Source organism: Schistocerca americana, chromosome 2, assembly GCF_021461395.2.
Source record: "Schistocerca americana isolate TAMUIC-IGC-003095 chromosome 2, iqSchAmer2.1, whole genome shotgun sequence".
Lineage (NCBI taxonomy): Eukaryota > Metazoa > Arthropoda > Insecta > Orthoptera > Acrididae > Schistocerca > Schistocerca americana.
Window position 1 is genome coordinate 394,931,741 of NC_060120.1, and position 16,505 is coordinate 394,948,245.

Sequence of the window (16,505 nt, forward strand, 5' to 3'; positions counted from 1 at the left end):
GCGGGGACCAAGCAGCAATCGGTATTGTAATTGTCAACTGTCGAAGCTGCGTTGGTAAAGTACCGGAACTTCAAGCGCTGATAGAAAGCACCGAAGCTGAAATCGTTATAGGTACAGAAAGCTGGCTTAAGCCAGAGATAAATTCTGCCGAAATTTTTACAAAGGTACAGACGGTGTTTAGAAAGGATAGATTGCATGCAACCGGTGGTGGAGCGTTCGTCGCTGTTAGTAGTAGTTTATCCTGTAGTGAAGTAGAAGTGGATAGTTCCTGTGAATTATTATGGGTGGAGGTTACACTAAACAACCGAACTAGGTTAATAATTGGCTCCTTTTACTGACCTCCCGACTCAGCAGCATTAGTGGCAGAACAACTGAGAGAAAATTTGGAATACATTTCACATAAATTTTCTCAGCATGTTATAGTCTTAGGTGGAGATTTCAATTTACCAGATATAGACTGGGACACTCAGATGTTTAGGACGGGTGGTAGGGACAGAGCATCGAGTGACATTATACTGAGTCCACTATCCGAAAATTACCTCGAGCAATTAAACAGAGAACCGACTCGTGGAGATAACATCTTGGACCTACTGATAACAAACAGACCCGAACTTTTCGACTCTGTATGTACAGAACAGGGAATCAGTGATCATAAGGCCGTTGCAGCATCCCTGAATATGGAAGTTAATAGGAATATAAAAAAAGGGAGGAAGGTTTATCTGTTTAGCAAGAGTAATAGAAGGCAGATTTCAGACTACCTAACAGATCAAAACGAAAATTTCTGTTCCGACACTGACAATGTTGAGTGTTTATGGAAAAAGTTCAAGGCAATCGTAAAATGCGTTTTAGACAGGTACGTGCCGAGTAAAACTGTGAGGGACGGGAAAAACCCACCGTGGTACAACAACAAAGTTAGGAAACTACTGCGAAAGCAAAGAGAGCTCCACTCCAAGTTTAAACGCAGCCAAAACCTCTCAGACAAACAGAAGCTAAACGATGTCAAAGTTAGCGTAAGGAGGGCTATGCGTGAAGCGTTCATTGAATTCGAAAGTAAAATTCTATGTACCGACTTGACAGAAAATCCTAGGAAGTTCTGGTCTTACGTTAAATCAGTAAGTGGCTCGAAACAGCATATCCAGACACTACGGGATGATGATGGCATTGAAACAGAGGATGACACGCGTAAAGCTGAAATACTAAACACCTTTTTCCAAAGCTGTTTCACAGAGGAAGACCGCACTGCAGTTCCTTCTCTAAATCCTTGCACAAACGAAAAAATGGCTGACATCGAAATAAGTGTCCAAGGAATAGAAAAGCAACTGGAATCACTCAATAGAGGAAAGTCCACTGGACCTGATGGGATACCAATTCGATTATACACAGAGTACGCGAAAGAACTTGACCCCCTTCTAACAGCCGTGTACCGCAAGTCTCTAGAGGAACGGAGGGTTCCAAATGATTGGAAAAGAGCACAGGTAGTCCCAGTCTTCAAGAAGGGTTGTCGAGCAGATGCGCAAAACTATAGACCTATATCTCTGACGTCGATCTCTTGTAGAATTTTAGAACATGTTTTTTGCTCGCGTATCATGTCATTTCTGGAAACCCAGAATCTACTATGTAGGAATCAACATGGATTCCGGAAACAGCGATCGTGTGAGACCCAACTCGCTTTATTTGTTCATGAGACCCAGAAAATATTAGATACAGGCTCCCAGGTAGATGCTATTTTTCTTGACTTCCGGAAGGCATTCGATACAGTTCCGCACTGTCGCCTGATAAACAAAGTAAGAGCCTACGGAATATCAGACCAGCTGTGTGGCTGGATTGAAGAGTTTTTAGCAAACAGAACACAGCATGTTGTTATCAATGGAGAGACGTCTACAGACGTTAAAGTAACCTCTGGCGTGCCACAGGGGAGTGTTATGGGACCATTGCTTTTCACAATATATATAAATGACCTAGTAGATAGTGTTGGAAGTTCCATGCGGCTTTTCGCGGATGATGCTGTAGTATACAGAGAAGTTGCAGCATTAGAAAATTGTAGCGAAATGCAGGAAGATCTGCAGCGGATAGGCACTTGGTGCAGGGAGTGGCAACTCACCCTTAACATAGACAAATGTAATGTATTGCGAATACATAGAAAGAAGGATCCTTTATTGTATGATTATATGATAGCGGAACAAACACTGGTAGCAGTTACTTCTGTAAAATATCTGGGAGTATGCGTGCGGAACGATTTGAAGTGGAATGATCATATAAAATTAATTGTTGGTAAGGCGGGTGCCAGGTTGAGATTCATTGGGAGAGTGCTTAGAAAATGTAGTCCATCAACAAAGGAGGTGGCTTACAAAACACTCATTCGACCTATACTTGAGTATTGCTCATCAGTGTGGGATCCGTACCAGATCGGTCTGACGGAGGAGATAGAGAAGATCCAAAGAAGAGCGGCGCGTTTCGTCACAGGGTTATTTAGTAACCGTGATAGCGTTACGGAGATGTTTAATAAACTCAAGTGGCAGACTCTGCAAGAGAGGCGCTCTGCATCGCGGTGTAGCTTGCTCGCCAGGTTTCGAGAGGGTGCGTTTCTGGATGAGGTATCGAATATATTGCTTCCCCCTACTTATACCTCCCGAGGAGATCACAAATGTAAAATTAGAGAGATTAGAGCGCGCACGGAGGCTTTCAGACAGTCGTTCTTCCCGCGAACCATACGCGACTGGAACAGGAAAGGGAGGTAATGACAGTGGCACGTAAAGTGCCCTCCGCCACACACTGTTTGGGTGGCTTGCGGAGTATCAATGTAGATGTAGATGTAGATGTAGAGTGCCCTCCCAGTCTTGTATCTACCGGACACATCATTCTATGTGGAATATACTCTTCCATGATTTCAGTGCAAGGTGCTTACCTTGCTTTTGCACTTCGCTCTACAGACAACACCACAACCACAAATCTGGATATTGTACGATTCGACCAGCCCATGAAGACCCAAAATGAGGCCCCTTTCAAACTCTATCAAGTGCTGATAAAACCACTTCACATAAATAAGCAGCATCTTAATGTCTTTCAGAGAGCTCCCTCAATATCTGATACTATTAATACCCTACCACACCTGGTAACAGCACTATACAATAACACTAATACAGTCTGGTAGCTGTTCTTCCTATCATAGAGAATTGCAACTCTAATAATTTGCATACCTGCTGATGATGTGTAAATGTTTACATACCTACTGATGGTGTGAATGTGTACGAAGCTACACTGGTATCTGACCATGTTTTCTAGGTACTTCACTTTCTTTTCAGGTATTATATTATATTAATTGTATTAAAGAAAAAAATCAATAAAAAACTATTAAATTGTGGGACCAAATTGTTGTTCAGTACTTACCTTCAGGGGATGAACTGTATAGTGTTGCCAACACATCCACCTCTCTTAGACGCCCCCCCCCCCCCCTCACACACACACACACACACACACACACACACACACACAGCCAGTCACTGTTGACTCCAGGTGCTGAGGCTCAACTACGGTGAGTAGTAATCTCAGATGGACTGAGTAGTGGCACTACAGAAGAGGAAGAGGTGTGAGACAGAGAGGGAGAGACAGCAGGGTATGGACAGAGAAAGATGCTGTAAGCTGCATGTGGCAGTGCGTAGGGATGTGACAGGGACACTACAGCGGGCTGCCGGCGGCAGCATCGGGAGGCTGCAGTGGATGGAAGTGAAAGGGTAATAGTGGAGAAAGGGTAATAGTGCAGGTGCACTGGAGGGGGGCAGGGGGGGGGGGGGAGGAGGGGTCCGAGGCACGTGTAAGACTGGATTGGCAACAGGGAAGGGGATAGAAGCAGGTGGAGGGCAAGGACTAGAGAAGGTTGAGGCTAGGGAGGTTATGGAAACAAAGGATATCTTGCAGAGAGAGTTCCTACCTGAGCAATTTAGAGAAACTGGTGTTCGTGGGAAGAATCTAGATGGCACAGGCCATAACACAGTCATTGAAGTAGAGCATACCGAGTTGGGTGGCACACTCAGCAATTGAGTGGTCCAGCTGTCTACTGCCCACAGCTTGGCAGAGGTCAGACAGCATATAAGTGCCACACAGAATGCTCCACAGTGATTGCAGCTGAGTTGATAGACCTCGCTGCTGCTTTCACAGTTGGCCCTGCTGTAGATGGGGTAGGACATACCTGTGAGAGGACTGAAATAGTGTGTGTGTGTGTGTGTGTGTGTGTGTGTGTGTGTGTGTGTGAGAGAGAGAGAGAGAGAGAGAGAGAGAGAGAGAGAGAGAGAGAGAGAGAGAGAGAGAGAGATATATCAGTGCCCTTACACACATCAAAAGAAACGAATGTGGATAAAATTACGAGAACGTTATCGTACATGCTACGAAATAAGAGAAAGAGTAGAAGGTACTATACAGGAGATTAAAACACAAGTAAAACAGAGGAGCTAAAATAAAGGCACAGGGAAATGTCAAATGTCACTTACAAAAAACATGGGTGAGACAGTCACTCTGTTAACACATTAAATCCATCTCCCTAAAATCTCGGTAAAAATGTTGAACAATTGACAAAACTTTAAAACTCTGACCACACTCATCTAAATGTTGTCTTAAATAGAGGGCAGACCCATTGGCAAACCTGCTGTGACCCACTGATCACAAAGTAAACACAGACCAGTAACATGTGGCACACCATTATCTGTAGGCTTTGTAGCCATGCTTTGGTGCCCTTAAGCCACAATTTTAATAAAAAATAAACTTTAATTAGTTTAGCCATAGTATTAAGTATTAGTTATAAAAAAGGAATGCAATATAATTCTAAGAGAGTAATGCAGTAAGAATTCTCTAGATTAGAATTCATTTGCTTGTATAAAGTAATAGGGACAATAGTGTCTCACTCTCACTATGTTTAGATCTGTTCTGTAAGAGTCTTTTCCATTACCACTAATCACTTTGACATGATGTGTAATTGTAAAATGGAAGTTGAAACAATATATCAGTATTACTAAAATAATGTTTTACCCAATTTATTCCAAAAAATGGATTCACCATGTGGTCAGCATTGATTCCAAAGATGAGTCTTTCCCATGTGTGACAAATCAGTTAAAGAAATAGAAAGTCTTATTTTTCGAGATAGTTAAAGAGACTGAAATTATAAACAGACAAAGAATATAGATTATGAACAGCACTGCAATGATAATACTTGATATTCATTTCCTGAAATTTTAACATAGTGAACATGACACTAAGTGAAAGACCATTGTTCAATAATCGGCGAATATTAACTATTAGCCTAGCATCTCTGGTTGCTGTAGAAAGCAAGCATTGAAATCATTTTTGTTATGAAAAAGTATTTTTAAAATATAACCAAAATATATTCCAGTTTGCTACACCCAAAATGAAAGACATTTTTTATCTGTGATTGATTTCTATCAGAGAAGTAAATCAACAATGTTTAGTACATGAAAAAGTAAACTGTATTTAACCTGAATCCTGGATAACTTTGTCTTCTTCCATGTCCCTGAGATACACTGATGTATGGTTCAAATGGATCTGAGCACTATAGGACTTAACTTCTGACGTCATCAGTCCCCTAGAACTTAGAACTACTTAAACCTAACTAACCTAAGGAGATCACACACATCCATGCCCGAGGCAGGATTCGAACCTGCGACCGTAGCGGTCGCGCGGTTCCAGACTGTAGTGCCTAGAACAGCTAGGCCACCCCAGCCAGCACACTGATGTATGCTTCATCACAAAATCTACTGCTAGAACTTAACAAGAAAGAAGCCAAGTAAGCACATCAAGCTTTTAAAATCACCATAAACAAAAAATTAGCCAAAAGAACACCAGATTAAATAGTCACAAGCACCACACATTGCAGGGTCCTCTCGCTGGACCAAGCAGTTGTGTGTCATAGGGATGTGGACTATGTGAAGACAAGTAAGAAGGACTTCATCCCCTTGATGTGGCTGGAAGGAGGTACACCATGGCTGCACTGTAGGCTTTACTACACGAGCTTATTATCTGTCATCTCACTAATGAATCACTCTGGATCTCAACAGCGAGGCTATAGTATGCTGAGGTATGGCACACTGAAATAACTTCGGATCAAGACACACATGCAACCTTGGCTGCTTGCTCCTCCCTTTTGTTCCCTAGAATAACCTTGTGCCCTGGTACCCAGCAGAAAGACACCGCCTTCCCCAGATGTTGTAGTTGCAGGAGGGCATCCTGGATATTCTGGACTACCATATCTGCTGGGTACAAAAGTTGTAGAGAGTGAAGGGCACTCAGAGAATCAGAACATGAGGGCACAATTTGAGAAAATGAAGAGTGGATAAGACAGAAGGTGGATAAGACAGATCTTGTACTTGGGTCTCCCAAAGTGGTATAACCCATGTACCAAGAGTTTGGGAGTACGTGTGGCAAAAGGCTGGACTAGTATATTTTGTAACTTTGGTGCTCAGCAAATTCCCCCCCCCCCCCCCCCCCCTACCCCTCCCCCATACTCACCATCGTGAAAGGTGAGGAAGTTTATGGGAAGGATGTTCATCATTTAATGACACAATGAAAGGTTGCCAAAGAATTGGCAAAGGATGTGGTTAAGTTGTTACGGCTTGAGGTGACATTGGGGAATGAAGAAGTGCAAAGGTTCAGCCATTTCATTGGGCTGGTTGGATAATTAAGGTCACATGGTAATATGACACAGGAGATGCGTTTGCAGTTTTACACTATGAAGATAGTGCCTGAATGTCAAGCCTTAGTAAGATCTTCAGTATAGTGAGCAAGGGATTGTTCGTCATTGTACATATGACATCCATGGGAGGATAGATTGTATGGAAGATACTTTTTAGCTTGGAAAGGACGACAGCTATAAAAGTGAGGTACTGTTGATGGTTGGTGGAGCTGATACAGCCAGAGGTTTTTATGGAGCCATCAGAGATGTGAAGCTCAACATCCTGGAAGGTGGCACACTGAGCTGAGTGGCCGATGGTGATGTGGCTGGGAGAGAAAGTGTTGAGGTCATGGAGATTTGAAGACAGAGTGTTTTCCGCATGGTTATAGACCATAAAGACAAATATGAATGAAACTGAAACACACACATGGTTACAAAGGTTATCTCTAGATGGCCCATAAACTAAATGGCAAACAAGGGTGCCATGTGAGTGCACATGATTGTACAACAGTTTTCTTGTACATCTTCCCTGGATAAAGAAGTACTTATCGGTAAGAATATTATTAGTCAGTTATGTAAGTAATGACATGGTGGGATTGGGGTCATCATAACACTGAAAAAAATGGTGCTCAGTGATGGGAAGGCCAGGAACATAGAGGATGATACTGTGTAGGGAGGTTGGCTCCACAATAACAAGTGTAGATCAAGATGATAATGGGATGGGAATGGTTGAATGGTGATGAATGAATTGGATCACATTCTTGAATAATAGGTAGGTAGGTTGAGGATTGTGGTTGGAAGTGTTGTTCAAGATGAGCCAAGATTCTCTACATTGAAGCACAGTAACGAGGTACAATGATGTGGTTTACGGATCTTAGGTAGCATGTAGAAGATGGGTGAGAAGATAGGAATGGAAGAGACTTATTTGAGTCTAGAGGTTTCGGGTTAAGTGCATTTCTCAGACAGGATCACTATGCCCCAAGGCTTGCAGGTGGAAGAGTTTCACAGTTAGCATATATCTGCCACTGAACAGGAGAGGTTAAATAATATACTTTTCCTGTTTACTTCTCCTGGTGAGTGGCACACAAGATCCGGTCAATTTTCTTCTTTGCTGCCAAGGTACTTGGATACAAGGGCATTTTAATAAAAGTTAATTGGCAGTACAGTTTCAAACAACTTCGAGTTCCTAACAGCTTCTTCCCTTTGTTACTGTAAATCTAGAATCACTGCCAATCCCTGAATGTTCAGCTTCATGCTGGGATTTACAGAACACTATTCTGAATTGATGGATCAACAAATGAATATGTTAAGTAATGTGTACTTCCAAAATTTCCACATCCCAGTCCAAGTGTCTTTTGTGAAGAAATTATTTAGCCACTTAATAACTCTCTTTACTTCACCAAAAGAAATGTCAGAACAAAAGCAGAAATGTAACAACCACTGTAGCAGAATAATTTGTGTTGATATATGTAAAAATCCATAACCAAAGGAGCTTTCAAAAAGGTACTCACTCTTTTTTATTGAAGTACATTTCAGCTTCCTTTACAAGTACTTGGTCCAAATGTGCTGGGTTGTCTCTACAATATTGCTTTGCCAATTCAAACTCCCCTTTCTTCGCAAATATCTTTAAAAAAAAGAACAAAAAGTTTATTTCTTTCTGTGAGGAAACAAGTAAAATTTAATTTACAAAAAGGACATTGGAACACTGTAGAACAATTTGGTATGGGAGAGAAGAGACCCATTTCTGAGATTTATATTTTGAATCTAGTTATTAAATATGCATTACAATGCTTGTGAAAGGAAGATAAAAACAAAACCACACAGAAAAGAATAACTCTTTTTAAACCATACTGCATTCTCTATTACATGCTCTGTATGTTGGAAACTTACTTCCAAGTATTTAAACAATTTTATCCAAAATGTTATATAAAATGTATGAGTTCACACAGTCCCTAATAATTCAAAATCTTTAATTATCTAGTAGCATGAAAAGCGTTAACTGCTTTGATTCACATGTTCAATTTCATTATATTTTTTTCGAATTGTGCAAAAATTTATGTACAAATTATTCTCTTTCGTTTATAGGACAAATCAGATGGAAATTTAGTTCAGCATGGTGTATCCCACTTCTGAGTTTACAACACTTAATTTTCTCAAATTATAACTCTCAAGTGCAGTGTACCACATTCAACAGATTCTCCTGTCTGCAGTGGTGGAAAATAGTTAAGGCAGAATCCAGAATTCGATAAATGTTAAAATCATTACACAAATAACACAAGTTCATTTACAAAAGAGGAAGGTTACATCTACATGCATATACATACTCTGCAAGGCACTATACAGCGCATGGCAGAGGGTACCATGCACCACTGCCAGTCATTCCTTTTTCCCGTTCCACTTGCAATTGGACCAAGGAAAACAGAAGTGTGTATATATTTCCATATGAGCCCTGATTTCTCTTACCTTGTCTTCAAGATCCTTCACAAGATTTATGTTGGTGGTGGTAGGATTGTTCTGCAACCTGTTTAAAATGCCAGTTCTCTAAACTTTCTCAATAGTGTTTCGCTGAAAGAACATAACCTTCCCTCTAGAGATTCCCATATGAGTTCGTGGAGCATTTCTGTAACACTCATGTATTGCTCAAACGTACCAGTAACAAATCTAGCAGCACGTCTCAGAATAGCTTTGATGTTTTTCTTCAATCCAACCTAATGGTTATTCCAAATATTCAACCAGAACTCACGAATGGGCCCCCACAAGTGTTCTTAAGTGTGCTACTCATGGTCTCCTTTAAAAATGATCTACACTTTCACAGAATTCACCCAATATACTGCAGTTGACTGTTCACTTTTCCTATAAATGACCTTATGAGCTCATTCCATTTATTGTCACTCTGCAACATTACACTCAGATAATAATTTAATCAACTGATCATTTGTGTAGCTCAGTTATCATTTTTTTCTGAACAGCCAACTACACAGTTCATTAAGGTATCAGCATCCCCTGGTGACACATCAGGAGGGAACAGTTGCCTATCAAGGGAAATTTCAGTTTTATAGTTTACTCCTTCAGTTAGTTTTTCTAGGATGGATAGCAGGTGTGCTTGCTGTATGCAGACGCAGGAGGATCTGGCCACAGTTCACGGACAGATGAATGTGGTTTTGGCTACAGCCACCTGCCTTCAGGCCGCTCTCTCAGGATGTAGTGGTGGCAGATAATGTGACATGTTGCATGGGACACCTCTGGTGTCACCTGTTTCACACATGGGCTCTGCTGCTGAAGCACTTCCTATTGTACCCAACATGGTGGATCCCCCTTCACAGCAGGGTGAGTGAAGGTGTGAGTGGTGTTGATATCACTTGAGACGAAGGGTCAATGGGAGGCTAGCCAATTGGCCTTGTCAATTTGCCCTGTGAGTAAATAGGTGGCTACTCCTTCAGTAAGGTCCAAGCAGACACATGGGCAGGAGCTTGCTAGATATCAGGAGCTCCAACATTAGGCATGGTATGGACACATTAGGAGGATAGCGTTCACAGCTGAAAAGAAAGCCAATGTGTGCTTCATATGTCTGCTGGGGGGCCTCATCTTAAATGTGGAGGCAGCCTTACCTGCAGCCATTGTAAGTGCAGAGTGGAGTTGTCTGCAAGATATGGCTCATGTCAGCACCAATGGCACCTGTTGCATGGCTTCTGAGGCTATCCTCAGTTCATGTAGGTGGCTGGTGGTGGGGGTGAAAGCTGCTGGCCTCATGCATGGGGTGCAATTGGCAGCATTGTTCCCAGAGTTGATCAGGATCATTTGTTTTGGAGCTGAGTGAAGGGTCTCGACCAAGGGCTTTGTCAACACTCTGATGATCTTTGCTGGAGATTTATAAATGTGCATTACCAGATGCGGAATTGTAGGACTCCTCATGATAGGTCCAGAATGCACTACATGAAGGAAGCAGCTACTCTGACAGCAGAGTACTTGTGGAGGGCACATGGGGTTCTCGTAGGTTAGGCTGTAGTTTGAGGCACTCTAATGAACATTCACCAGTCAATATGCAGATAGGGGCATCAGGCAGCATTTAGAGAAAATACACTTTGACTGTCAAGATTATATCAGTAAACTGGTGAAATATTCACAACAAAGTTTCTGGAATTACTGCTCTCCAGGAAAGTTCTCACGCTAAAATTACTCTTGAGACCAACAGCTGGCTAAAACGCAAAGTAGAAAGCTCTGACATATATTTAGTGAGTTATGGACATTTATCGGAAGGACAGATTAGATGCCATAAGAAGGGAAGCATTCATTGCAGTTGACAAAACTATTGTCTCTGTTGAGTTTGAAACTGAGTGTCAGAGTGAAGTTATCTGGTCGCATATAACAGTGAAAGCAAGTTAATTGTTGGATGTTTTTACCGGCCACCCAATTCCGCTGTGGCAGGTCTAGCTAGAGTCATCCCATGAAAGTCTACAGTCAGTAGAAAGTAAAACCCTAATCACGCAATACTAGTTGGAAGTTGCTTTAACATACCGATTATAGTCTGGGACATTTATGGATTCATTGCAGAGAGTGCAGACAGACAGTCTTGTGAAATACTTTAGAAAGCGTTTTCCAAAAATTGTTCTGAGCAGCTAGTTTAGCAGCTCACACACAGAGGAAATATCTTAGACCTTACAGCTACAAACAGGCCAGACCTTATTGATTGTGTCAGTATAGAGATGGGGATTATGGATCATGATGTAATCAAAGTGACTACGTTTTTGAAAGTTAATAAATTGGTCAAGAAGGGCACGACAGCATTCCTGCTACAAAGAACAGATAAGCAGCTGTTAGCATCTCACTTAGACAACGAACTGCAATAATTTAGTTCCAGTATGATGAACATAGTAGTAGTATGGGCAAAGTTTAAGCAGATTGTATATCATGTTCTGAACAAGTATGTGCTTAGTAAGTGTATTAAGGACAGAAAAGACCCACCATATTTTAACTATGAAATTCAGAAAATGCTGAGCAAGCAAAGACTGTTGTACTCTTGGTTCAAAGGAGTACACACAAATAACAAAAGCGAAGACTAGCAGAGAGTTATGCATCTGTGGAAAGGTCTATGTGCAAAGCTTACAACTACCACCAGTGTACCTTAGCAAAAGATCAGGCCAAGAAACCAAGAAAATTCTGGTCCTATGTAAAATCACTATGCAGGTCTACAGCTTCCATCCTTGTTGACTAGTCTGGGGTGGTAGTTGCAGACAGCAAAACAAAAGCCAAAGTTTTAAAGTTCATATTTAAGAAATCATTCATGCGGGAGAATCATCATTTGACTGTCACACAGAGTCCCATATGGACAATATAGTAACAAGCATCCCTGGCATACATAAACAACTGAAAGAGTTGTAAACAAATAAGTCACTGGATCCAGACAGGAACCCAAATCAATTTTACGGCACTGGCCCCTTACTTAACTTGAATTTATAGTGAACCTCCTAGCCAGCACAAAGCCCTGAGCAACTAGGAAAAAAGTACAGGTGACTCTTGTATATAAGGGGGGTAAAAGAACAGATCCACTAATTACAAAACAATATCCTCCACATCAGTTTTCCGCAGGGTTCTCAAACATATTCTGAATTTGAATATAATAAATTTCCCAGGGACTGAGAAGCTTATGTTCACGAATCAGCAAAGTTTTAGAAAGCATCATTTGTGTGATCCTCAGCTTGCTCTTAGTTCTTAGAGGGCTCGCATTTGAAGATGACTGAAAAACAATCCTATTGACACCAACACAAATTTCGCTTAAGTACCACGAAGATAAAACATGAGAAATTAGGGTTCATATGGTGGCATAGTGACAGTTGTCCTTCCCTCACTCTGTCTGCCAATGGAACAGGAAAGGAAACAACTAGTAGTGGTACAGGCTACTCTCCATCACATGCTGTATGGTGGCTTGCAGTGTCCTCAGCACAGAGGCATAGATTGCTGTTCACCCTGTCTGTCAGATCAGTTACTTATATACAGAGTGAGAGTGGTCCTACCAGACTTCCCCAGGGCACTCCTGATGATACCTTTGAAAACCCGCTGCCCAGGACACATACTGGGTTCTACTAAAAAAATGTTTGAGCCACTCACATATCTGAGTACATATTCCATATGCTTCATTAACAGTCAGCAGTGTCAAATGTTTTCTGGAATTTAAGGTACATGGAATCTGCCTGTTTTCAAACAACTTATGGAAACTGAGGCAGGTAATATTTAGAGCAATCGTTGATATTTCAGTGGGAGTACACCTCGCCATTTACAAGGCACAAACTGCAACGGATAGGCGATGTACAAGCAAATTTAAAGTACAAGCAAATTTGAAGTAATTCAGGAAAGATAACACACACACACACACACACACACACACACACACACACACACACACACACACACACACAAATGAACACTAAATACTAGTGTCACCAAAGATGACCAAAGTCACAGAGTCACAGGTATCAAAGTGAAAGACTACGAACTAGCAGGTAAAGTAACACTGACTCTGTCCCTCTGTTTTTTGACAAGGGAGAGAGCAGAGTTTAAACAAAAACCTCCATCCCTGTTTACAAGGTTGCTCACTAATTTAATCTCAACAGCTTCCTTAATAACATTGACCCAATAGCTGGATATGCGTGCCAATATCTCGATATTGTTATATAAAACTGGGTGACCAATATCCAAAAAATGTTCGACAGTAACAGAACTACTTGGCTGCTGCAATTGTGGGTGCCATTTATGATCAGTACATAGGTCCTACATAGTCCTGATAGTCTGACCAATGTATGCCATGCCACAGCTACAGGAAATGTGATAAACGCTCACCTTATGCAAACCAAGATCATCCTTAACAGAAACCAAAAGCACTCTAATTTTAGATGGAGGTCAGAAAACACATTTCACATTGTATTTCCGTAAAACACGACCAATCTTGTTGGAAGTGCTTCCTCCGTAAGGCAAAAAGGCAGTAGACTTAGGTGTCAACTCAGTATTATCATGAGTCACCCAATGCACAGTTGGTCAATTGCATAACGCACGTTCAATCTGTCTTTCATTATAACAATTCTGACGAAATGCAACTTCAAGATGGGCCAGCTCAGCTGGCAAAGTCTCAGTGTCAGAAATGACATGTGCCCTGTGTACCAAGGTACGAAGTACCCCTTCACGCTGAACGAGATGGTGACAATTATCAGCCTGTAAACACAAGTCAGTGTGAGTACATTTCCTGTAAACTGCATGTCCCAATGATCCATCAACCTTCCTCGAAACCAAAACGTCAAGAAATGGAAGGCAACCATCCTCTTACACATCTATTGTAAAATGAACGTTCTCGTGGATTGATTTCAGATGTTCTAAAAAGGCGTTCAAATTCTCCCTACCATGAGACCAAACAACAAAAATATCATCAACATATCTGAAGAAACAGGCAGGTTTCAAAGGCGCTGACTCCAATGCATGTTCCTTGAAGTCTTCCATAAACAAATTTTCAGTCACAGGAGACAACGGGCTACCCATCGCAATTCCATCTGTCTGCTCATAATACTGATCACTGAAAAAAAAGTAACTGGTTGTCAACACATGTCAAAAGAGAACAGTTAATTCAACATCAAATCTAACCTCAATGAACCATAATGAATCAGACAGAGGAACACGAGTGAAGAGAAAGACCACATCAAAACTTAATAAAATATCAGTCATTCAACCACATTCTCTCCAAACGACATAAGAAATCAGCTGAGTTCCTGATATGATGTTCACACTTACCAAGTTGTGGGCTTAACAGAGAAGCAAGGTGCTTGGCTACAGGATATGTTGGAGAGCCAATATTGCTAACTATAGGGCACAAAGGAGCCCCTCCCTTGTGCACCTTCAGAAGGCCATATAACTTAGGGGGAACAGCACTGTAGGTGTTAAGACTCTTGATAGCATCCTACGACAAACCACTTTTCTTCAGGAGGCTGTTGGTCTTTCTCTCAACACTTTTTGTGGGTCAGCACCGATCCTATGATACGCTGAATCAGATTGTAAACATTGCATCTTTTGTACATAATCCTGTTTGTTTAAAACAATGGTGGTATTGCCCTAGTCTGCAGGTAAAATAATGATGTCAGGATCAACTTTGAGAGAGCGTAAAGCAGCCCTCTCCACTGCTGTTATATTACTCTTGGGTGGACGAGCCCTAGCCAACACATGACATGCATCCCTCATAACTTCCTCTGCAGTATCGGGAGGTTTGCAGACTGTCTGTTCAACTGAACTAATAAAATCAACTACCGGCAAACTCTTCAGTGTGTGAGGGAAATTTAAACCCTTCCTTAGCACAGATAAGATTGCGTCATCAATAGATTTCTCTGTGAGATTTATCACAGAACATCGAGATATAAAATCAGACTCCAAACGATGGAAACATTCAAACTTTGCCAAATGCCGAGCAGTAACAGAATTGTATTCCCAATCAGCTTGAGTCAATGAGGCACCATCCAACTAATCCCAAGTGAAATCAGACAAGTTTGAAGCAACCATTAAATGAAAATGAAACAATTCTTTGGAAACAGAATCCAAACGTCGACAAGTAAAACGGATCCCTTCACACATAAGGGCCAAGCCAACACATTGCTTGATGTAACTGGCGGCAGGAGAATTAATATGGTGCACAACCTTGGCAAATGTTGGGACACGATTTTCATCACGACACCCTAATAAAAATGACAAAGCACATTGCATTCCAACTCGACAGATATGAAGTTTATCCAACTTCATACACACCAAAACATTTCCTCCCTGTAGAGGTAAAAAGTTGTTTGAAAATTGTATATGCCAGGAGAAACTTATGCCTCAAATCTGCCTGTTTCCCTTCATCCATGGTTTGCAGGATATCAGCAATTTTATTATATTCTTTTTGAATCATCCAGTATAATTTCTGATCATTCAAGACCTTTTGATCGGAATGTCAGAAACCAGCATGAAAGTGCCATTTAATAAATTTTACACAAATATGCACTTAATGGAATTTTGATTTTGTTTTAAGACAAGCTACAAGAAGCAGAATGGCACTGAGTTCTCACCCAGATTTCTGCGAGTGTTCTGTAAAATGTTTCGAGCTACATCTTGCAGTAATACTATGACTAGGAAATTATGGTACTGACCACCTTTCAGGTGGCCGCAATTTAAAACCCATGCACTGCCAATCACGCCATATTTCCCACACCCACCACTGTGGCATGAGGGCACTGCCACAAACCTCTATGCTGCTGCCAATGATGTGCAAGCATCCCCTCTCAAAGCTCCAGTGGCAGGTCTACTTAATTTCAAGCACTGATGCACAGAGCCCATTTTGCATATTGTGTGTTTACCATTTCATAACAATTACAGACTTTCATAGCAGTCTGGGCTCCTCACCTCTGGTTAGTTACTGTATTGGAGAATGACCAAATTGTCAACCTTTGTGTGCATGTTTGAACTGTAAACCTTTGTGTGTGTGTGTGTGTGTGTGTGTGTGTGTGTGTGTGTATATATATACACTATGTGATCAAAAGTATATGGACACCCCCAAAAACATATGTTTTTCATATTAGGTGCATTGTGCTGCCACCTACTGCCAGGTACTCCATGTCAGCAACCTCAGCAGTCATTAGTCATCGTGAGAGAGCAGAATGGGGCGCTGTGTGGAACTCACGTACTTCGAACATGGTCAGGTGATTGGGTGTCACGTGCGTCATGTACACTGTTTCCGATATGATAGTGAAGTGGAAAAGTGAAGGGACACGTAAAGCACAAAAGCGTACAGGCCGACCTTGTCTGTTGACTGACAGAGACTGCT

General features: G+C 41.4%; 1 protein-coding gene across 2 annotated transcripts in view; it reads right to left on the reverse strand.

The window, feature by feature from the left end:
• The window catches only part of LOC124594106 (vacuolar protein sorting-associated protein 18 homolog), a 262,862-nt gene that overhangs the window by 193,707 nt on the left and 52,650 nt on the right, over window positions 1-16,505 (reverse strand). For both annotated transcript variants that reach the window (XM_047132457.1, XM_047132458.1), the window contains one exon: window positions 8,188-8,300. In XM_047132457.1, coding sequence (XP_046988413.1) covers window positions 8,188-8,300 — 113 coding nt within the window. The remainder of the gene's footprint in view (window positions 1-8,187; window positions 8,301-16,505) is intronic.